This window comes from Manihot esculenta, chromosome 16 (genome assembly GCF_001659605.2).
Source record: "Manihot esculenta cultivar AM560-2 chromosome 16, M.esculenta_v8, whole genome shotgun sequence".
Lineage (NCBI taxonomy): Eukaryota > Viridiplantae > Streptophyta > Magnoliopsida > Malpighiales > Euphorbiaceae > Manihot > Manihot esculenta.
The window spans coordinates 27958723-27983508 of NC_035176.2; the positions used below are offsets into that span (position 1 = coordinate 27958723).

At 34.6% G+C, this 24786-nt stretch overlaps 1 protein-coding gene across 1 annotated transcript; it reads right to left on the reverse strand.

Annotated features, from left to right (window-relative positions):
* Positions 1 to 5397: 5397 nt before the first annotated feature.
* LOC110603803 lies at positions 5398 to 14005 on the reverse strand. Its single transcript, XM_021741727.2, has 4 exons — positions 13645 to 14005; positions 13092 to 13202; positions 12928 to 12998; positions 5398 to 6045 (listed from the first exon to the last, which is right to left on the reverse strand). The coding sequence occupies exons 1-4, from the start codon at positions 13816 to 13818 to the stop codon at positions 5802 to 5804; spliced, it is 600 nt and encodes a 199-aa protein (XP_021597419.1). The 5' UTR covers positions 13819 to 14005; the 3' UTR covers positions 5398 to 5801.
* Positions 14006 to 24786: the final 10781 nt, after the last annotated feature.

Genomic DNA, 24786 nt, shown 5'->3' on the forward strand with positions numbered 1-24786 from the left:
GGGTCTTATCTCTTTATGAACGAAATATAATTAAATATGTGATAAGAGTTTAACGCATAATAATAATTTTTTAAATTAAATAATAATTAAATTTAGGCTGAATACATCATTTCGTCACTAATCTTTATAGATAAAAAAAAAATCTATTAGCATACTATTATTTTATGCGATTTGTTATTTAATTATATGTATAAATATAAATTATAAAATTTAAGAATTTAATAATTATATCTTATAAAATTTAGAATTAAAAAAGTTATAGGTTTCATAGAGATTAAATGCTACTCTTTATTCCATAACTTTTCCTCATTTTTTTTTTATTTTAATTATCTTAAAATTATTATCCACTATTTTTAAAACTATAATAACATATAAATCGAGTATTATAATATTATTTAATTTTATTTTATTTTTAAAATTTTTTTTAATATTTAATAAAATTTAATGTATATAATACGTGTATAATTAAAAATTAATAAAAAATTATATTTTTTAATACATATGAAAAATAGAATGAATAAATATTATTATATATCAATCATAAAAAGGTAACAAATTAACTTTTTAATGTGAAAATTAAGAATATGTATTTAGCTTAAAAGTTTAAAAATCAGTTTGGTGATATAAATAATGTTATATGTAGATTTCACCATCTTTAGAAAAGGAGAAAGAGAAAAAGCACCTTTAGTGATTTCTACTATAGAACTTATATTAGCTAGTCACCCATTGAAACTTTTGATTACTGGAGAACTATCAAAATGGCTTTTCCACTTATTAAATAGTCTCATATTTAGCAATCAATTTTAGATTCATGTGCTTGAATTCTTTCATCCACATCTTGTCTTTTCCCTAACAGGAATGTAAAAAGGCTTCATTTTTAGAAAAAATTAATTAAATGTCTCCAAAGTGGAATCAAGCTACTAAACGGAATTTGATCACCAATAATGCTTGCTCGATTGGAATTAATTAAATGTCCTATCAAACTACAAGTAGTTTGATTTAACACCAATATTGCGCTACCCAGTTTGTAACGTAAAATGGATCGAACTGACCACACGCATGAATATACCCAAAAAAAAGCCTATTTCTGGTGACGTAACAGAAAGTAAAGGAAGCAAATACAGTCACCTCGCAACTCTGTCAATACGCGCATCAAGAGAAATTAAATGGCCGCGTAATATGAAGAACAGGTAACACTGTAGTATGGTGATAATTATGCGTCACTAGAGAATAAAAAGAAAAGGATAAAATGGGAGAGACGTGATCTTTCGTGGCTAAGTTTACACACAATAAAACTCTATTATCTGAATCTCAGAATATCACCAGGTAATATAAATATATGTAATTTTATGTTGGTCTCATTATTATTTTATATTACGAATTTATATAGACTCTATCTGAATAAAATTTTTCCCTCCTAAATAACTATTTTTATGTAAACCTATTAGTTTTGGATTTTATGTAAGATTTGGTTTGAAATTTAATTGATTTTTTTAGAGTAAATTATTTGATAAATAGTGAAAGGGCCCATGAAGGGTAAGGAAAAATGATAGTTCAATACAAGGAGAGAGGGGTTGTGTTGGTGGCAGTTGCATTTGATCTTCCAACCTTCAGCCACACCAAACAAATGGAGTGAGTGACTGTGAATCACAAACAAATTAAAGCATCAAAATCTCTGGGTCCCTAAACCTCACTAAATAAGATTTTGGGTTGCCAATTAATGGCTGGGCAAAGCTTTCCAACCTTAAACAATGGTGGATTTAATTTTCAATAAATGAAGTTACCCCACATGTTAAAAACTTGCTTCTCTTTTAGCCATATATCCATCCCCTCTCTTCCTATGAATCTTTCAAATAATGTGCATTGTCTTCCTTCTTTATCAAATCACATCATCATCATTGTACCTTCCATGTTTATTTTGATTTGATTATACTTTTTATATATTACGGTAAAAAAATAATTAAATTATAAAAAATGTGATCGTTAATGAAAAATTAATTAATGAATTTGAATATACAAGTTTATTGAAAAAGTTAAAATTTTATATTAATATTATGTAAATTTTATTATATTTTAAATAATTTTTTTTAAAATTTTAAATTATGTGTCATAATTCTATAATTCTATTAGAGAGAGTATATACACCCGAGAGTTTTCCCGGCTTATATATTCAAAATCAAATGAATTGTTGAATCAAATCCAATCAGAAAATCGAAGCTACTCAAACCAGAACCTCCTGTTATAGGAACCTAGAAAATCGATGAGACACTGCTTTGCTGCCGCTCTACCGACCATCATTCCACCTTTGTGAAACAAGCAAGACAACTGCTTGTGAAATCAAATTTCTTCCTCGAGGGACGGTCAGCGTGGATCATCTAATCAAAGAGGAACACAGAGACCCACAAAAGGCACTTGAAACTCTACGGCGGTGCAGAGTTTCTGGCTTCTCACTTTCGTATAGTCCCGGGAAAAGCCATTCAAACGGAGGAAGTGGTTGTAGAAGTTGCCGCCGTTGAGTTATACAAGAAAACAACATAACTCGTTGATTGATTTCAACAGATAACAACCTAGGCAGGGGAGACCATAGGAAGACATTTTCATAAGTTGGATGAGCTGTTGATTGATATTAAAGTTATTATCTGGACCTTTAATACTTATTTTCAGCCTGCTGCTTAGAAAACTAATAATCCCTGGCCACTAGTCATGAGATGTGACTTCATTTCCAACTTCTGATCCACAGCCACTCAAATTTTAATAGGGAATCACTCTGCTTTTGGTACATGCAAAGCTGATCCTACTCCCTTCATGTCATGTCCAAAGATCTCGAAAATGTTAAAAATTCAGCAAAACCCAGAAAGGTGATACGATTTTTTTAACCATGAGCCTGGCTTCTGCTGTCTGCTACTGCCATTTTTGGCCGTTTGCAGCTGTAATTCACCTACATGTACATGTACCACAGACACCGAACTGATTAGTCGTACAGACTTGACTCTTTAAGCACTAACGTTATCTTCAAAAATGAAAAATTACATTATGGGATTTTAACAAATTTGGCAAAAAAGGCCTCCTTAGAATAACGGACTTAAGACTGACATAAGCCCCTTTTTTTTTTTCTCTATATTTACTTCTTCAATGTCTGCAATTAAAGTTTATTGTTCACTGCAGTAAATTTTGGAGCAATCACATGGGGCACCTCGCTAGGACTGGACAAGTGGTTACCCTTCTCCTTTACTTGCTTGATCTTCTTCTTCTGATCAGCTATGTATTAATGAGCTGACAGAAATGTTTGCGCTTCAAGGATCAAGAACACCCACAAGACATGTGAAGGCCTCCAAGTTCAGTCATGTACACAAGAAAGCAGGAAACTCTGAGCCTGCATGCAAATATTTCTCAATTCATACTTCTCTCTCATGCAGTCAAATCTTTTTCTCTTCATCACATGCAAAAAATTAACCTAAATTTTACGTACAGTACTACTGTATATAGTCCAAGCGGACCCTTTTCTCACCATAGCCACACAGGACCCTTTTTTTTATTATTTTTAAAATTGGAAGATATAGGAAATATAGCTTTTCACCATTGTTAAAATCATAGGCCGGTGCTGTACTACTTTGTTGAGAAATGAGACCAAGAAACGGCAGAACAGTCTGCATGATGCGGATTCTCAGCTTGTTTTGTCACATTTATTATATATATGCATAGAAAATATTGTTCATCATAAAAAAATTTTAAAAAAATAATTATAAAATTTTATCGATCAACGATCAGTATTTTAGATAATCGATAAAACAGTAATTTATTTTACCAATTATCTTTTTTTTTTTATAATTTTATAGTTGTATTTTACATGTTTTTGTAGTGATTTAATAAATGGTTTATTTATAATTAATTTTCAAGTAAATGTAAATTATGATCTAAGCATGATGATTATCTTACATCATAAGCTTGGTATATATATCCATTGGATGCAAATGCAGATGAAGTTGCTGTCCAGACTCAACCGAATTGTGAAGCTTAAGCCAGAAAAGGAGGCTTATCTTCCAATTTCTTATCCTTAAACAGAAGGGTTTCAAATATTTGATTAATAAGGTATCAACAAAGCTTTCATGGGTGTTTGTGTACGGTTAGACACTGATTAGATTTCAGCTTCACCCTAAAATGTTAAAACAAAGGTAAAAAACACTTAATCGATTCGAATCGAACTATTCTCAAATCAATTTTACATGCTAGTGATTCTCAAATACTAGTGATTCAAGTTGTAGAGTAAATTATACATTCACATGAATTATGGCTAAATAGTAAATTCGGTGAATTAATATGAATCTACCAAATTTTCACCTGATTCAATCAATTATTCACATCGATTATTTGCGAATAGTTTTGCCATATCTTATAATTTTATAATTTAATATCACATTCATTTTTGCCATAAGTGTTATATCTTAACTATTTTTCTCTCTTTCTTTTTTTTCTTTTTTTAGTTAATTTACTTACCTTATTATAATTGTCCAAGTTATAACAATTTATATCAATAATATTAAAATCTGCTAGCTTTTTTTTACTATTTAATTATTTAATTAAATTTAATTCACTATATATATAATAATAACTATTATAATTTCAGAATTCATAATTTATTATGTAAAACTATATTAGAAAACATATATTCTATTATAATGAATATTTATATTTATATAAATGATAATTATATATTTATAATTAATATGTAATTATAAGATATCCTGTCATTATAAAATATCCTTTTACTTATTTTTAGAACATATATTATCTTTAATTAATTTTAAAATTTTTATCAAATCTTACCATTCGATTTAATTGTCGATCCTTTATTCAGATTTTAATTCTTGATTTAAATCTCAATATGACAGTGTAGTAACTCAATGTAGCTAAGTATCTCTGGTTTCCTTGTATTTTGTTTTAGGATGTCTGTGTATATGTAATAGGAGCATCCCAAAATTGCAAGTAAAAGTCTTCCACAATTTGGGGGATGAAACATATTTCTTTCCTGGAAATGGTAAGGGGAAAAGCTTCATGCTATGGTCTGCTAGTTTTGTGTGCCATACACAGTGTATGGATATTTAAAACCTGGCTACATTGGAAAGAGCAGTGCATGCATCAAAAGCATCACAGAAATAATCACAACTCTGAACTTTTTCGCTAAATGGGTATATGTTAGTCCTCCTAGGTTTATGAGCCAAATGGGAAGCCTGACAAATGACAGACAAGATTTGGTCATCAGCTTAGTGTAAATTGTCAGCAGCATCAGACTAAGAAGCCAGGTCCTAGATCAAAATTGTCATGGTAGACTTGAAATCAGTAGTTGTAGTCCTAGATTAATGTTTTATTTTCTGTCCTGAGATGAATAATACAGCATGAGCACAAATAGTAATCAAATTAGATAAAGCATGGAGTCAAGTGGTCTAGTATCCACCTAGCAGTAAAAGAAATCAATGGTACACACCCAGCAACCTTTCCTTCTAAAAATTTCCAGTATGCTGACATATATGCTTTGATTACTGAGTATGTATTTCACACAGAAACAAGTACATTGTCATCAACAAGTTAAAACAGAAAGAACAAGATATTTGCAAGCACTCAGAAACTTTTCTATGTTTATTGTTTCCATTAGTTAGAAAATATAAAGAATGTCTCAATCAATTGCTGTGCTGCTCAGAAGTCCTGCCGTTTTAGCAGTTCTTGCTCATTTAGATAAAGAAATCAAAATGAGGTCATTTCCAGAAATAAAGAACTGATAGATATTATGAGGCAGCCTTTCTTTCTTACATTTTTCTTCTTTTGGGACTCGTTAAGTTGTCTTCATCATTCTCCTCAACGATCCTCTTATTGGATTTTAAGTTGCCATTCTTTGATGCTTGTTGTTGCTGCTTCTGAGAACTTTCAGGTTTACTGGGGCTTTTAGTAGATTTAATGGGAGTTCCCATTCTTTGCATCTTTTGCTTTCTCTGTTTCTTCTCATACGCCTTTTTGGCTCTCTCAGGTGATAGCAAGCCATGTTCCATCATCCTGCAAATTAAAGCATGCAATGTCTTTCAAATCACTTAGCTTTGAGCTTCATTAAAACCAAAATGGACATTGTAACTAAGAAAAAGATGCGCACCGGACAACATATATACAGAATGCTAAGCGTTAGCATATACTAACATGGCTAATTTGTGCTGTTGCTTCAAAAGACAGCAACACACTTATATATATTATTTTTCCATCAAATAAATAGGCTAGGAAACTCTCTTCATGGGGAGGAAGTCAATTGAGAAGTCTATATGAGTTAGTCAACTTAATTCCACAAGCTCTGCAACAGATTATCCATGGATGATAACACAGAATAAATCCTAGTGAAGAGCAAGAATATTTTATATGCTATTAAAAGAGCCCGTTCGACAAAGTGACTATTTTTTTCTTTTCGGTGAGTGTGCGCGCGCGAGAGAGAACATTTTATATGCTATCAAAAGAACTGTTTAGCTTTTTGGAATTCTTATAACAAAAATTTTCATATTTAACTTAAAGCCAATCTTCAATACCATCTAATTAATAATTTATGGTGGTCGTTTTCTCCATAGCATAATAGCAGGAAAGACTACAATGCCAAACGGAGCATAAGCAAAAATAATAATAACTTTTGAGATACTTTCTCTAAGTAGTCTAGATTTGTAGTGATTGTGTGCATAATTAAGGATATGATTGTGTGATATGATTGAAATATGATTAGGCTATAATTAGGAAATTAATTTTATTCTTGCCAGTGGTATATATACCCCAATTGGCAGGGAAATTAATCAAGCATCTTTCTTTCAAATTCCCTTGCTTTCCCTCCTTTTTCATCTCAATTTCATTTCTATTTTATGGTATTAGAGCCAAGAAACTTGGTTTAGCAGTGAATGGTAAATCTCCCACCTTCCTTTGGAGACTTTCTGAAAATCAATTATTCTCACTACCTAGCCCACCATTCTTGCCAACTTCCGATCAACAATCCGATGAAGCGCCGACACCAGAATTGGCTCCATGCGCTGCCCAAGCTGTCTGACTCCGGTACACGCATCGGTGCGTGAACTATTCTCCGGCGACTTTCACGTCGGCAACCCTTCCTCCAACATCGCCCAACGCTGGCAACTCCAGCCCACTAAGCTCATCTTCACCCGTTGCTTGTGAACAATATCTTCAGATCCACTGCTCACAAACACAGATTCTCTCTTTTTTTTTTGGCAGATTAAGATTCAGTCCCTATGGCCCAATAAAATATTGCTCATTCTTGTAATTCTTTTGCTTATCTAACCAAGTTTTTACCCCGTTGGTTCATAGATCATCGACTCTGGTACTTCTGATCATATCTCTAGTAATCCCAATCTTTTCTCTACTCTTATTTCATCTTCTATACCATCTAAAGTTACATTAGCTAATGATTCACAAACTCAAGTTAAAAGGATCAGTAATGTATATTTCCTTCCTTCTATCCCCTTGACTAATGTTTTATTTACCCCTGAATGTCCATGCAACCTAATCTTGTTAGCAAATTGACTAAAAATCTTCACTGTTCAGTCATTTTTACTATTGAATCTGTGGTTGTGCAGGATCGAAGTACTGGAAAGATGATTGAAGCAGGATATGAGTCACAAGGATTGTACTATTTTTGCACTTCTAACTCTCCAACTGCTTTTGTGTCTTCCACCTTCGCTAAACTCATTCATAGTCGTTGGAGATATCCAAGTCTGAACAAGTTACAAAAACTGGTTCCTAATATCTCTTCCTTGCCTTCTTTAGAATGTGAATCTTGTCAACTTGGGTCTTTTCCTAAGCGAGCTAATAATAGGGCCACTTCTATATTTGATATTGTTCATTAAGATATTTGGAATCCAAGTCGAGTCAGTACAACTCTGGAATTTCAATATTTTTATTACCATTATTGATGGCTATTCTCGTTGCACTTGACTTTTTATGGTGAAAAATCGTTCTGAGTTATCCTCTATTTTTCAGAAGTTATGCTGAAATCTATAATCAATTTGGTGTTCACATCAAGATATTGCGAAGTGACAATGCAAGAAAATATTTGTCTTCCTCATTTCTCGTCTATTCAGGGTATTACTCACCAAATTTCTTATTCTCATGCCCCACAGCAAAAACGGGTTGCCGAGCAAAAAATTCTGCATTTGATTGAAACAGCCTGCACCTTACTCCTACATCACAATATTCCGTTGCGTTTTTCGGGGGAAGCTGTCTTCACTGCCTGTTACTTGATTAACTGGATGTCTTCCTCTGTTTTGCAGCATTAAAGTCCTCATCCTATTCTATTTCCTAACCAGAATTCCACCCAGTTGTCTCTGCATGTTTTCGTATATATATTCTTTGTTCATGATTATACTCCTGGCAAAGACAATCTCCAGTCCAAATCAGTTAAATGTGTCTTTCTTTGGCTATTCACGGCTTCAAAAAGGTTACAAATGCTATAATCTTACTACTAACAAATAATTTTTGTCTGGAGATGTCACCTTTTTTGAAACCTCTCCTTACTTTTCTTCTAGTCCAGCACACAAAATCTTTGTTTCTAGAACTTTGCCTATACATCCGATTCTTATTTCTTTGCCTCAATTGTGTCCATCTCCCAATTCTATACCACCTCTTCAGGTCTACACATGTCGGCATCACCCATCTGCTAATAACAACGACATTTCTCTCCCTAATGCAAGTACTTCTAATGACTCGCCTCCCATTCCATCATCACCTACTTTGGTCATGCCTTCAACAACAACAGCTACTCCTACTCTTGCTCTTCGAAAATGTATTCGCTCTTCTCAAAATTCTCATCCCATTTATAATTTTGTGAGTTACCATCGTTTGTCTCCTTATTATATTTTTATTTCTATTGTGTTTGCTGTTTCTATATCTAAGAGAGTTAGAGAAGCATTAGATCATCCTGGTTGGTGTGATGCCATGGTTAAGGAAATGATTGTTCTTCACAACAATGGAATTTGAAAATTGGTATCCTTACCGCCTGATAAGTCTAATGTTGGTTGTCGATGGGTTTACATAGTCAAGGTGGGACCTGATAGCAAAATTGATCGCCTTAAAACTCGCATTGTAGCTAAAGGTTACACACAGATTTTTTAGCCTAATTACAATGATATTTTCTCTCTAGTAGCCAAAATAGTTTATGTTCGCCTCCTTATCTCATTGGAGGTAATTAATCACTGGACCCTTCATCAACTGGAAATTAAAAATGCCTTTCTTCATGGAGAGGTCGCCGAAGAAGTTTAGCAATCTCCAGGGTTTGTTGTTCAGTGGAAGTCAAGCTTAATATGTCGTCTTCAACGCTCTTTGTATGGGCTAAAACAGTCTCCAAAAGCATGGTTTGGACGATTCAGTACTGTAGTTCAACAGTTTAGAATGTCTCGAAGTAATTCTGATCATTCCATATTTTTTCATCACAATGGTGATAGATGCATCTACTCTCAGCTTAAGCAACATTTGTTCAGTCATTTCCATATTAAAGACCTGGGAAAATTAAAGTATTTCTTGGGGATTGAAGTGGTACAATATAAAACAAGTATTGCGATTTCTCAACGGAAATATGCTTTAGATATATTGGAAGAAACAGACATATTAGGCTGTAGACATGTGGACACTCCCATGGATCCAAATGTAAAACCTATTTCTGAACAGGGAGAGCCACTTAAAGATCCCGCTAGATGCAGAAGATTAGTTGGCAAGCTCAATTATATCACTATCACGCGATCAGATATTTTCTTTGTTGTAAGTGTGGTTAGTCAATTTCTTCAAACTCCATACAATAGTTACTAGAATGCAGTCATTTGCATTCTTAGATATATCAAAGTAGCTCCAGAACAAGGTCTACTCTATGAGAACAATGGTCACTCACAAGTTATTAGTTATTCTGATTGAGATTAGGCAGGTTCTCCTTCAGATAAACAAACTATTTCAGGATATTGTATTATAATTGAAGGAAAACTTATATCCTAGAAAAATAAATAAAAAACAGGGTGTGGTTGCAAGATCAAGTGCAGAAGCAGAATATCGAGCTATGACTCTAGCAACATGCGAATTTATTTGGTTGAAGCAACTCCTTCAGGATTTGAAATATGGCGATACTGGCTAAATGAAGCTGATATGTGACAATCAAGCTGCTTTTTATATTGCATCAAATTCAGTTTTTCATGAGAGGACGAAGCATATAGAGGTAGATTGCCATTTTATTAAGCAAAAGATTGAATCGAGATACATTTCTACTAGTTTTATCAATTCAAATAATCAACTAGCTGATGTTTTCATAAAATCTCTTCGGAATTCACGAATCGAATATATTTGTAACAAGTTTGGAGCACATGACATGTACGCTCCAGTTTGAGGGGAGTGTTGAGATACTTTCCGTAAATAGTCTAGATTTGTAGTGATTGTATGCATAATTAGGGATATGATTGTGTGATATGATTAGGCGATAATTAGGAAATTAATTTATTCTTGTAAGTGGTATATACACCCCCCAATTGGCAGGAGAATCAATCAAGCATCTTTCTCTCAAATTCTCTGCTTCCCCCTCCTTTTTCATCTTAGTTTCATCTCTGTTTCAATAACAATAGTAAAGTAGCCTTAAGAAGCCAATAGCTTTAGCTCATTGGTATTGTAGTAGTCTTTAGGGCTGTGAAAACTTGAGTTTGAGTTCTAATCAGAGCCAATTTACTCCCTAAAAAAAAGTAACCTTGAAGAAATCGCTATTAGAATTCAGGTTTATTCCACACTCCATTTTGTTCATTTTCTGAGCTCTACACCCATGTTTGAACTCACTAACCAATGGTTGCAAGAGTTGCACCATGCTGTTGCAATTGAATGCAGCAATTAGGCGTTTAATGCATCTGAAGACTAGTTTGCATGGATGATTTATAAAGAAGAAAATATAATGTTTTGGATGAGCACGTTGCCTAAGGTCAAACCAATCTTGAAAAGAGATTGCTTCAAGTTGTACAGTCACAGCACATACATAAATAATAACAGAAGAATTGTTGGATCAGGCACTCATGAATTCAAGTTTCCTAAATGATTGAATCAGGGCAACAAAGATGATTCCCAGTTAGAATATCAAATCCAAGTCTAACCCCACGCCCAAAAAATTTCTGCCATTTTTGCATCAGATCAGGTAATAGAAGATTCATAACTATCAAAATTGTACAATCCAATGTATGGACACAGGGCAGCACCAATTTTCCTTCTGGAAGATCACTCTTTCAAAAGGTCTATTATTTAGATGAATCAACACAGGGAACGTTAATGCAAATGAGAAGGGTTTAGCAGAAAAAAATACACATTAACATCTTCATCACTGCAGGGAACAACTCATACAAGAAATGCTATAATTATGATAGCAATTAATCCAAATTATGGCAAAATCTTACTCACAGAGACACTGTGAGTTCTCTAAGTTCTTCCCAAGCCAGTCTTCATGCATAGATATCTAGTATGTATCATTCAAAATGATGAAGGAACTAGATGTCTTCATCCAACAAAAAGTGAAAAACAGATTTCTTTGACTCGATCTGCAGACATTACATGGTCAGAACATCATGGCACGTAATTGTGTCTATTGATTTGCTGATAAACATCATGAAGAAAACTTTCCTGAAGCACTCCTTCCCCCTAAAAACCCAGCAAGAGAAAGCTGATGGCAGTATATCACCTAACATTGGTGAGAAATTTTTGGGTGAAATGAAGAACCAGGTAAAGCTATAGAGGAACGATAGTGCAACATAAGTAATTAGGCTTTCTCCTGCTATGTATTCCAATCACTAGACAAAAGGAAAAACAAAAGGAAAGATATATTGTGTTTCATTAACGATAAAATTGATACGCCACAAACTAAAAGAATCTTACTATCAAAGGAAATCCCTGTGGTGACAAAAGGATTGAGAAAACTAGATTTAGCTTTTTTCCAAACAGAAAGTGTAACCACAAATTATGTATATCACAAAATTTTCTTGAATTCATGAAGCAAAAGCAGGATAGTAAAGCTCCAAAGATGATCACGCTCCTAAGATTGGAAAAACTTAGCATTCTTTTAGAATCTAGAAACTTCAACCTATTCATTCAGCAGTAAAGAGTAAAACTAGTTCTCGTTGAGGATCATTCACATTTTCTTCATGTGTTGCATAGTGCAGTAAAATCCTTGACACGCCAAACAGCTGATGATCATTACTTCAAGGGTTGCAATTTTGCTTCTAATAGATAGACAAAAATTTGGGGATAAGCGTGAGGTTCACCTTGCAGAGGATTAAGACCAGTAAAAGATGATATTTTTTTTCCGAGACAAAATGGGGACCTTGAACATCTTACCTTAGGCAAAAGAAAAGAATGGAAGTCGACAAATCCCAATGATGGACACAAAGGTAACAACTATCTGCTGTAATCACCAAACTCATTCAAAGATCCCTAACCATCACTCAGCAGAACATGAATATGGGGTTACAAGTTACAACGCTTAATTCAAAGAGATGTCCAAGGCCAATTATTTTGTTCAGTTATCCCAAGCTCCCTTGGGGGATGATTCTTACTGCATCCTTGAGACGTCATATTGTGTGATGCAAGCAATCTAGGTAAAAAGTATGTGTAGAACAACCTCAAACATGAAAAATAAGCCATTGTTAGAAAATTGGAATTGCTCAATTAATAAAATCGGGTTTGGTGACTACTGAACTATCAACTTTCTTTCACATGTTATGGGAGGAAAATAAAATGAATTAAAAAACCTTAACCACCATCCCTCAGAAAAAGAACCTTTCCAAACAACAATGAGCTCTAAGCAAACATTAATATTCATCTAAAACTTCACAAGTACATAACATAGCTATGTACAGGAATGCGTTCCATGAAAATAAAAGGAAAACTCACCAAAATTCTGCCATCTCACTTGTTGGTATCTGTTTAGACAATGACTCGTAGAATATCCTAAGAGGTTCTCGCTGTGAAAAGAAAAAAAAAAAGAGATAAACACTAGAATGAATGCCAACTCCTACACAAAACATTACCAAAATAACAAATTCCAGGTCAAACACCTCTTCAGGAGGATCATATTTCTGGCCAGGCAAAGAGAATACTTTCTTCTCTCTCACTTTAGTTTTTGTGGTGGTAGTCTTTGATGAACTGGATGATGTTTTTAGTTTTACCTTCAAATTCAAACAAATGGACATTAAAACTAAGACCTATGAATCTAACAGAATTGAGAAAATGGAAATTGGGAAAATATTAGATCCACAAAATCAATCATTAATGACGAAATCATACACCTCAAAATCATTCAATTTATTGTAAATTAATAAAATGGGAGCCAAATACCATCTCCAAATTAACCAACTCATCGCAGATTATACATATATATATAATAATTTTTTTAAAAAAAAAAATCCAGAATACCGTATCCCAATCGGTCAATTATTCAACAGCTCAGAAACTCAATCATCTAAATAAAATAAACGAAGGATCAGAAACCCAGATACCCAAATGATCAAATTATCGAACCAATCACAGAATAGGAAAGAAGAAAACTGATCAAGAGATAAACAAAAAATAGCAATAAAAAAAAGAGGGAACAAGCTTTGAGATGGGCACCTCTGTTTTAGTGACAGTGGATACAGATTTAGGCTTAAAATCAGCAGTAGAGTGTTTATTAGAGCTGTCAATTTTCTTATTCTTCACAGAAGAATCAAACTTTTCCTTCGAAGAACCATCTTGATTGCTGCTGGGCTTCCCCCTGGCCACACTCTGCTTGTTCTCTGTGGCCATGTACGTCTGCTCCCCAAAACCCAAAACTCCCTTATCGAATAATCAATCAATCAATCCTTTTATTTTCTTCTTCTTCTTCTTCTTCTTCTTCTTTGCTTGGAAGAATCTGGGAAGGTAGGCATGAAAAAAATAAATAAATAAATTAAGATTGGGAAAACAACGTCAGAAATTTGCCGTTTAACTGCTTTTAAGATTGTCTGTTAGTTGATTTAACCAACGCATTACGAGATTGCAAAGTTGATTCACTGATGCACAAACTGAAATTACATATTTGCCCCTATTGGTCTCGGCGTGGATAAGCTTTGAGAGGAGACTGTGAATGTTAGCTACGGTCAAAAAAATCTTGTTTGTTTGTTGAGTGAATTACTATAAAGTCCCTCTTTTTATTAAAATTAATTACTTAACCCAATGTCAAAATTACTCTCATGATACCTTATGAAATTAAACTTTTTAATCCTTCAAATAAAACTATCATAATTTCTTTTTAAAAAAAATCATAAAATTAAACACTTTAATTTTTTTATAAAAAAATTCATCTATTTAATTAAATCACTATAATTTTAACTATATTATGTAATTTTTATAATTATACTTATCATTTAATCTTTTTTAATTAAAATTAAAATAAATTGACGCTTTATTTGATATAATAACCATAAAATTTTAATTATAAAATTTTTAATTAGGCGATTTTAAAAAGGATTTAAATAGTTAATTTTGAAAAAGATATGAAATTTAATAGTAATTTACCCTTAGAGTGGATTGGATTACGGTGAAAGCAATATCGTTGTAAATGTAAATAATTGCCACATTTCTTCATCAAGAGAAATGATTGGACGGTGGAAGCAGGGAGATGTAATCAGTTTATTCTGAGTTCAGTCACTTCGTAGTCTAATTTCCTTTGTTGGTGGCTTTCGCACTGATTTTCATGTGAACGGACCCTGGACGGCTGGACACGTGATGCATTTACGTGTTTCTCACTTTAACAGTTTATTCCGTTGTATTGATAATTTTCTTAGTATTTTTTTTTTTTTGAAATAGAATTTTCTTAGTATTTAATAATATAAAAATTTATAGGTTGTATTTAGACTAACTTAAAAAGGTACAGATTTAATTAATAAAAAAATTAATATAAAGGGTAATTGAAATGGGTTTTTATAGTTATTGTTTTTTAATTAATTAATTTTTTTATTAAATTTATTTAATTTATATAAAATATAAAATAATATTTTAAAATTGTCAATAATTACTTAATATTTTATCTTTATTACTAGACTAAATATATTTTTAAGTTTATTTAAAAGAAACTACTTTAAAATGCGACTATTTGGTGTTTCTTTCAATATTTTCGTAGTTCAAAGAATTAAATAATTTACAATAAAAAAATGTAAAATATCTTATAGTTGTTTATTTAAATTAAAGATAAACTTAATATATATATATACTAAATTATTATTTTTTAAAATAATAAAACATTTTAATTGGATATAAAAATTATAAAAATAAACTAATAAATTTCTTAAAATTTTAGAAATTTAATAGTAATTTCCTATGTATTATAAGTATTGTTAGAAAAAAAAAGTTAAGTAAATTGGCTGTTGTTATATACAATAATTTATTATAATAATTAGGATTAACATATGATAAAACATGCAAGAAACTTGTAAGAATGAAAAAAAAAAGATTAATGATAAATATATACTTGTATGGTACTAAATAAACAACAATATTACATTAAAAAAAATAAATTTACATGGAATTTATTCATTTTGTAAATTATAATTATTGATTTGTAATTTAATTTACAAATGAAATTATAAAGTATACGTGTAAATTTTATTTATAATTTTTCAAAGTAAAAAATAATCTACTGATTGGAGACTGGATTATGTTGATGCTATTGTTGAATATCCACCTAAATTGCATTCAGATCATGTTCCAATTGTGATTAAATGTCAAGGGGTTCTAGCTTTTGGAGTTCGTCCTTTTCGGTTTTTAACAGCTTGGACACTACATGCTCAGTTTGATCAAGTAGTTGCATGCTCTTGGGATCCAAATCGTTCCCTAATTCATAATCTGAGCACATTAAAAATTCAGCTTGGAGAGTGGAATAGGACTCAGTTCGGTAATATCTTTGATAACAAGAGAAGGCTTTTATGCAGGTTAGGTGGTGTTCAGAGAGATCTTGCTGAAAGCCGGGCAAGGAGCCTTGTAAAGCTTGAATTTAAATTGAAACGCAGATTGGAAGAGATTCTATGCCAAGAGGAGATGTACTGGTTTCAGAAATCAAAAGAGGAATGGATAGCGAACGGCGAACGGAATACTCATTTCTATCATCTAGCAGCTACTATCAAACAGAAAAAATTCTGTATTTCTGCTTTAAAGAATGATTTGGGGGAGGTTGTTACTAATCCGTCTGTTCTTAAAGGTATGGCCATCAATTTTTTTCGCAATTTGTATACTTCTGATTTGGGTGAGCTTTTGGATATTCCTTTCCAATATGCCCATCCTGTGCTCTCCACGACACAAATTACAGAACTTGATAGACCATTTTCTCTAGAGGAGGTTAAGCTAGCATTGGACCAGATGGCGAGTGGTAAAGCGGCTGACGACGATGGTTTTACTGTTGAATTTTATAAGAAGGCTTGGCCAATAGTTGGGACTCAAGTGATTGATTTTGTTCTTTTTTGTTTACAAGGCAATGAGCTCCCAAGCATGATTAATGAGACAGTTTTGGTATTGATACCGAAGGTGGCTACCCCTGAATTTATTACTCAATTTCGGCCAATTAGCCTCTGTAATGTGCTTTATAAGCTTATTACGAAGGTCTTGGTGAACAGGTTACAACAAGTCCTTACTTCTTTAATTGGACCAGAGCAGAATAGTTTTGTTCCGGGTCGGCAAATCACGGATAATGTAGTTGTAACATCCTCAAACCCATAGCTAGAGCAGTGACATCACTAGGTATGGGTTAGGCTATTTCACTACTAAAGTAAGTGGCATTAGGGGAGGTGCTAGCTTACCCCGAGCTACTTAGGGGAGGTACTAGCATAACTCTAATCTGCTAATAACTGAATTATAGAAAACTCAAATAAAGAAACGGACATATTCAGAAATAAAGTAGACAGTGTGATTAGCGAGTCGGGAACGAGTCACTTTCGGGAGGTGCTTAGGGTTTCCTGACGTGCTTGCTTGAGGTGTTTGTTTTAAATCCGTCATGCTTGCTTAAGTGGAAAGGACTTCTAAAGGCTAAAAGCTTATTTTAGTATGTCAATCTATTATTATTGAAAGTTTGAAAACTAAATTGAAACATGGTAAAGAGTTTAGTGGGTTAAAGTGTAAATATGGAAAGTTAAAAGATAAAATTTAATGTACCCAACATGTGTCACCTAGCTATTGGATGGAGAAATGACCAAGCAAATTAAAAAGTGGGTTGTCTTCTTCCTTCATCCACTTTGCCGTAGGTCATCCATTTTCAAAGAAGAAGAAATTTTGCTTTTCTTTCTCCCACCAAAGCCAAGCCAAACCTCACCAAAACAACTTCTTCCTTTAACCAAAATCTATCCTAAGATCAAGAGCTAAAGGAACAGCCATATAGTGAAGGGATTGAAGAAGAAAGGTTTAGGGTTCCATATACACCAAGCTTGAAAATCCAAGGTAAGCTTAGAAAGGTGAAGGAAATAACATCATCTCATTTCTTCATGCATGAATTTTCATGATAGAGCTTTAATTTATAGTTTATTCAATCCTTTCCTAAGACATAAATCTACCTAGGTGAAGGAACATCAAAGGGAAAGGAGATAGCTAGAGATTAGAAGAGGAAAAGAAAGAAGGAATCCAAGAAAGGTTTGGTGTTTGTATGATTTTTCTGTTTTCCTTTGATTCTGCCATGAATAAGTGAAATTAGGGGTTGATTTTACTTGCTGGAAATGTTGTTTTGATTGTATAAATATGTTATATGAATGTTAAAATGATGTTTGAAAGGCTTAGAGTAAAGACATTTAATATGAGAGCTAAAAGTGCAAATCTGGCAGAATAGGTTGTAACAGGACAGCTTGTGTTGATATTCTTATAACTTATTGTGTGGTTATTGAAATTAGGCCTAAGATATACCAAATGAAAGCTGAGACAAAGAGCTAAAACTTTCATGAATTGACCAAATTCTGAATCTGTAGGTAAGATGATGAAAATTTGAAGTGAACCTAAACTGGATACAGAGTTAGTGCATCCGGAACAGTGTGTATTGATTATACTATAACTAATTATGTACTCAGTGAAATTTGTTAATACCAGTGCCAAATGAAGCCTAAGAAGTATACCTAAAACTTTGTAGAAGACACTTAAGCTTGAATTTGTATGGAAATGTATGAATCTGATAATTTTTGTGATCCTATAAACAGGTACCAATACTGGACTGATTAAGACCTGATTGAGCAGCTTGTAAAGAAAAATTCATAACTTAAGCTAGGATGATCAGAATTGCATGAACCATACCTTGTTGGAAAGATAAGACATAAATGTACATTTCTTATGAAGAAACTGAAGTTAAATTGTAACTCTAAACTACTTGAAAAGTTGATGCAATATAAGGCAGAATGTAGTTTGCTACATTAAAATGCTAAGTCGATAAAGTTTTGCACTATTTGCCATGAGTTTTCCATATTGTAAATCTTGGCATCTGATATATGTAACTTGGAAAATGAATTCAAATAGCTTCAAATGGCATGTATTTTACATTGATACATTGAATTAATAGTACTTGGCCCTGGTAAACGTAATAGGAGTCGAGGTTAGTAGAAGGGTATGGCATGCCATATAAACATACAGAGTTCGCAGTACTGCTACCGATACATGATCTATATTTGAGGTTACATATCTGGTACCTCATAAGCATGGTTACAGAGCTCTGCTATCACAGATTTGGCCTCTGAGCCTACCGTTCGGCACCCTGTGCCTACCGTTATAACTCCTTATCTACCTAGTCGATCCTACTATGTGTTTATAAGGGCTAAGATCTTAGTTAAGATTGATACTTGATTTTGTGAACTTATTAGTGAGTGTTAATATGTTTGCATCTATTACATGCACTAAGCTGTGGTGATTTGTTATGAATAGAAAATGTGCAATAAAGGAAAAAGAAGATGTTTTTATTCTGATTATCTGTAAACGTGAACTTGTTTACGCTATTTTGTTATTTGTTGTTATCACCCACTGAGCCTTAGCTCAGCGTGTTGGTTTTTACCTCACGCAGGTTGTAGATAAAGTAGGCACGCGAAGTTCATCAAAGGTCTACATCAGATATCAAGGCCATTATCATAGCTGGTTCTTTTGAGTCTCTGAGTCATAGTACAGTTTTATTTTGGCATGTACATATTAAATAGAGTGAGTTGTAAAGATTATGTAATAAAAAATAGTAAGATATCAAATGACAGTTGTTAGTGTAATTATAAGTGTGATGTTCATATGTATTACAGGTTAAAGTGCTAATGAAACAGAGGAAATTCTGCCGAAAAATTTTGGTTTAGAAATCTCACATTTATTTTAATCACTTGATGAAAGTTACATGCATTACCTAAAAACTTGGTATTTACAGATAAAAGAAATTGTTTAGTCCTGATATATCTAAAAAGGTATAGTTTGTGACATTCATTGCTCTATCTACTCTTTGATAGGGTAAGGGGTGTTACAATTAGTGGTATCAGAGCAAAGGTTTAGGCGATTCTAGGTCATAGTATGTAAGTGTATATGTGTCATATATGTACATGCCAAAATGAGTTACAGCTATGATATGGTTCTGATGTAAATCTCTTCTTTGTGTCTTTAGGTCATATAAAAGATGTCATCTGAGTCACAGAGAGCAGCAGATGAAGAGGTAGAGAGTCATGCTCCCTCTGAGGCAGCTGTAGCTCCTGCTGCTCCTGCACCTGCTGCTGCTCCTCCACCTGCTGCTGCTGGCGGACCAGGGCAGGATGCATTGTTTCAGCAAATAGCTGAGTTGATTAGGAGGGTCACACAAAATGTACCAGAGGTACCACCACCACCTGTTGTAGCCCAGGCACAACCTAGGCCTCCAATAGAAAAACTCAGGAAATATGGTGCCACAGAGTTTAGAGGTAAAAAGGAAGATGATCCTTCAGCTGCAGAATTCTGGTTAGAAAGTACAGAAAGGGTCTTACAGCAGCTACAGTGTTCACCAGCAGAGAGCTTGATGTGTGCAGTATCATTGCTGAAAGATGAAGCTTATAGATGGTGGACAACTTTGACACAGATGGTTAGACTAGAGCGACAGACTTGGGAATTCTTTTTAGCAGAGTTTAAGAAGAAATATATTGGGGCCTTATCTATAGAGGAGAGAAGAAGGGAATTTTTATACCTCAGACAAGGCAGGCTTACAGTAACTGAGTATGAGCGAGAATTTGTTAGACTTAGTAAGTATGCCACAGAGATAGTTCCTACAGAGGAAGAGAGATGTAAACGCTTTGAGCAAGGATTGCATGCTGATATAAGGATGTACCTCACAGTTATGCATATTAGGGAACTCTCAGTTTTAGTAGAGACAGCCCACAGTCTGGAGCGAATTAAAGAAGAAGAGCAAAGTAGAAGGCAGAAAGGGCAGCAGAAGAGGAGCCAGAGCCAATATCAGGGACAATCCTCTGCATCTCAGACAAGTAGTAAGAGACAGAGGGAATTTCAGCAGACAGGGCAGAGAGGGCCACCTAGGCAGATTCAAAGACCTGGGCAAAGTTCAGTAGTGAGGTCTGGACAACAGACAACCTCAGTATCCAGTACAGGAGGACCAGGTAGAGGGTTGCCACCTGTATGTGAGCATTGTGGCAGGCGACATGGCGGAGTATGCAGGAGATTAACTGGGGCTTGCTACTTATGTGGAAGCTCAGACCACTTTATGAGAGATTGTCCTAGAGGCCAGTCAGTGCAGCCTATACAGACAGAGAGATCTTTGCCGACAGGGTCTAGAGGCAGAGGTAGAGGTAGAGGTGAATCTAGCAGTGCTCAGAGTTACAGAGTATCAGAGACAGTAGATAGACCAGACACTAGAGCACCTGCCAGGGCATATGCCATTCGTGCAAAGGAAGACCAGGACAAACCAGATGTTATTGCTGGTAAATTTTCTATCTTTGGCAGATATGTTTATGCATTAATTGATCCTGGTTCCACACATTCATACATCAGCATACCCATTAATAATGAGATGGGAATTGAAGTAGAACCTTTAGAGCATGACATAGCAGTGACTAATCCCTTAGGACATCTTGTGATTGTGAATAGAGTTTACAGAGATTGTCCTATATGTGTGCAAGGTCATACCTTTTTAGGTGACTTGATAGAGTTACCTTTTAGAGAGTTTGATGTGATTCTGGGTATGGATTGGTTGTCTAGACATCATGTCATAGTTGATTGTAAGTTAATCACTTGATGAAAGTTACATGCATTACCTAAAAACTTGGTATTTACAGATAAAAGAAATTGTTACATCTTAGTGCTACCTGGATGCATAACATATGGACTATTGTGTGCCTCTGTAAGAATACTCTGTTTCAGCTCTCCAATGTTAGGTACACATATTCTGTCACCATAGTACAAGTAACCATCATCACTTATCACATGCTTCTGCTTCTTCCCCTCTTGTACTTGTCTAGTCCATAAGGCTATCTCTGTATCTTCTTTCTGTGCTTCTTTAATTTGTTGCAGTAAGTTGGGTCTAACTTTTAATTCTGCTACAATAGCTCCATCATCTGCTATAGTCAACCGCGCATTTATTGCTCTTAATGCAAATAAGGATTTCCTGCTGAGTGCATCTGCTACCAAATTAGCTTTGCCTGGGTGATAATCTATAATGCAATCATAATCTTTCAGTAACTCTAGCCATCTTCTCTGTCTCAGGTTTAGCTCTTTCTGTGTGGGCAAGTATTTCAGACTTTTATGATCTGTATAAATGTAACATTTCTCACCATATAAGTAATGTCTCCATATCTTTAGTGCAAAAACTATGGCAGCCAGCTCTAGATCATGGGTAGGATAGTTCTTCTCATGTGGCTTCAGTTGTCTAGAAGCATAGGCAATCACTTTACCTTCTTGCATCAAAACACATCCAAGTCCATTGTGAGAAGCATCACTGTATATTATAAATTCTTTGTCAGAAATAGGTTGTGTAAGTATTGGTGCTTCAGTGAGCATAGTCTTCAATCTGTCAAAGCTTGCCTGACATCTATCATCCCAAACATACTTAACATTCTTATGTAGTAATTTAGTCAATGGAGCTGCTATAAGTGAAAACCCTTTCACAAACCGTCTGTAGTACCCAGCTAGACCCAAGAAACTCCTGATCTCTGCAACATTCTTTGGTGGCTTCCATTCCAGAACAGCTTTAATCTTCTGTGGATCTACTCTGATTCCCTCTGCTGATACAACATGTCCCAAAAATGTTATTTCATTGAGCCAAAAATCACATTTACTGAACTTAGCATAAAGTTGCTTTTCCCTCAGAGTCTGTAATACTATCCTCAAATGTCTGTCATGGTCTTCCCTAGTTTTAGAGTATACCAGAATATCATCAATGAATACTACAACAAACTGGTCTACATATGGATGGAAGATACGGTTCATCAGATCCATGAATGATGCAGGTGCATTTGTTAGCCCGAATGGCATAACCAGGAACTCATAATGTCCATATCGTGTCCTGAATGCAGTCTTAGGCACATCTGTCCCTTTAACTCTCAACTGATGGTAGCCCGATCTCAAATCTATCTTAGAGAAAATGCTGGCCCCTTTCAACTGATCAAACAAATCATCTATTCTGGGCAGTGGATATTTATTCTTTATAGTTATAGGTACCTTATTCAACTGTCTGTAATCAATGCACAACCGAAGAGATCCATCTTTCTTTTTCACAAACAACACTGGTGCACCCCATGGTGAAACACTAGGTCGAATAAAGCCCTTATCAAGTAACTCTTGCAACTGTATTTTTAACTCTTTCAATTCTGTAGGAGCCATTCTGTAAGGAGCAATTGAAATAGGTGCGGTGCCTGGCACAACTTCTATAGCAAAATCCACTTCCCTTTCTGGAGGTAACCCTGGCAACTCTTCAGGAAATACATCTGGAAAATGACATACTGTGGGTAGATTTGACACACTAGGACCTTCCTTCTTAGTTTCAATCACACTAGCTAGATAAGCTGTACAGCCTTTTCTAATCAATCTCCTAGCTGTAGTGACAGATATGACATTAGAGAGGTAATCTGACCTCTCACCCACAACTATAACCTCAGAACCCTCTAATATTTTGAGTGTGACTCGCTTTAGTCCTGATATATCTAAAAAGGTATAGTTTGTGACATTCATTGCTCTATCTACTCTTTGATAGGGTAAGGGGTGTTACAGTAGTCATTTACCAAGAGGCTCTTCACACTATGGGGAAAATGAATGGTGGCAATGGATTTATGGCTTTGAAAATTGATTTAGAAAAAGCCTATGATAGGCTGGAATGGAGCTTTATTGATTGGAGCTTGGAGAAAGCTAATTTTTCCAGTTTATGGAGAACGAATGTGAGACATTGTGTTCATTCTGCTTCTATATCAGTTCTTTGGAACAATGAGAAGTTGGAGTCTTTTTTGCCCACTCATGGGGTTCGGCAAGGCGACCCTTTATCATCCTATCTTTTTGTGCTTTGTGTGGAGCAACTTTCCAATATTATTAAACATTCGGTGGAACAAGGGGAGTGGCATCCACTTCCTATTTCCAACAATGGTCCGTTGGTTTCACATCTCATGTTCGCCGACGATATGGTATTGTTTGCTGAAGCTACGGAAGAACAGCTGGATATTATTATTAATTGTTTAACTGTCTTTTGTAATGCTTCTGGACAAAAGGTGAATTTTTTAAAGTCAAGCCTTTTTGTTTCTCCAAATGTGAGTACATCTACAGCCTCTCGTTTATCCTCTAAATCAGGAATTCCTTTGGTCTCTGACCTTGGGCGTTATTTGGGTGTACCATCTCTTCATGGTAGAGTATCTCAGGTACAATTTTGTGGATTGGTTGATGATATGCGAAGCCGGCTTGCTGGTTAGAAGGCGGGTGCACTTTCTAGAGCAGGGAGAATAACGCTGGTCCAATCAGTCTTGAACTCCATTCCTATTTATACTATGCAATCTATTAAATTGCCAGTGTCTATTTGTAAGGAAATGGAGCGGCTTTGCCGTAATTTTATTTGGCATGGTAACAGTGGGGATTCTACTGTTCATCTGATTAATTGGCAAACTTTGCAATATCCAAAGCAAAATGGTGGGTTGGGCATTTGGAATTTTGGATTAATGAATCAAGCTATGATGGGTAAATTATGTTGGCGGGCATTTATGAACCCATCTGACTTATGGATCTCATGTCTTCTTTGGAAATATAATAATGGTAGAATTTCTTGGAATCTTCGAGTACCTCCTGGTGCCTCTATGAATTGGAAGGCTTTATGCTGGGGCCTCCAATTAGTTTCTAGTGGTGTTTCTATTGACGTTCGTAGTGGTACTGATGTTAAGTTTTGGCAAGATAATTGGCTTTCGGTTGGACCTCTTTTCCGATTGGTTTTTGCTCCTATTGATCCTTTGGAATTAGAGGTGGTTGTGAGATATTATTGGATCCCTGGATATGGATGGGATTGGAATCAGTTGTCTTTATGGCTACCTGATTTCGTTTTAGCATTTTCACTCCCCATTTGCCTACATGATGATGTTAACTCAAGGGATGGAATATGGAGACATTCCATTAGTGGACAGTATTCAGTTAAAACGGGGTATTCTCTTCTGGTGGAGAAATGTGGTTTACCAGTTGCCTTACCATTATGGAAGCTTATTTGGAAAGCACCTGGCACGCAGAGGATGCGGGTTTTTCTGTGGAAAGTTGCCCATGAGAAAATTATGGTCAATGTTCAGCGGTTTCGGAGAGGATGGATTA

Bases quoted from the DNA above. Each gene is read 5' to 3' on its own strand.
- LOC110603803 (XM_021741727.2), bottom strand. From the start codon at position 13,818: ATGGCCACAGAGAACAAGCAGAGTGTGGCCAGGGGGAAGCCCAGCAGC. The intron at 13,203-13,644 runs GTGCCCATCTCA...TTGAATTTGAAG, and splicing joins CCACTGTCACTAAAACAGAG to GTAAAACTAAAAACATCATC. The intron at 6,046-12,927 runs GTGAGTTTTCCT...TTTAATTTGCAG, and splicing joins AGTGAGATGGCAGAATTTTG to GATGATGGAACATGGCTTGC.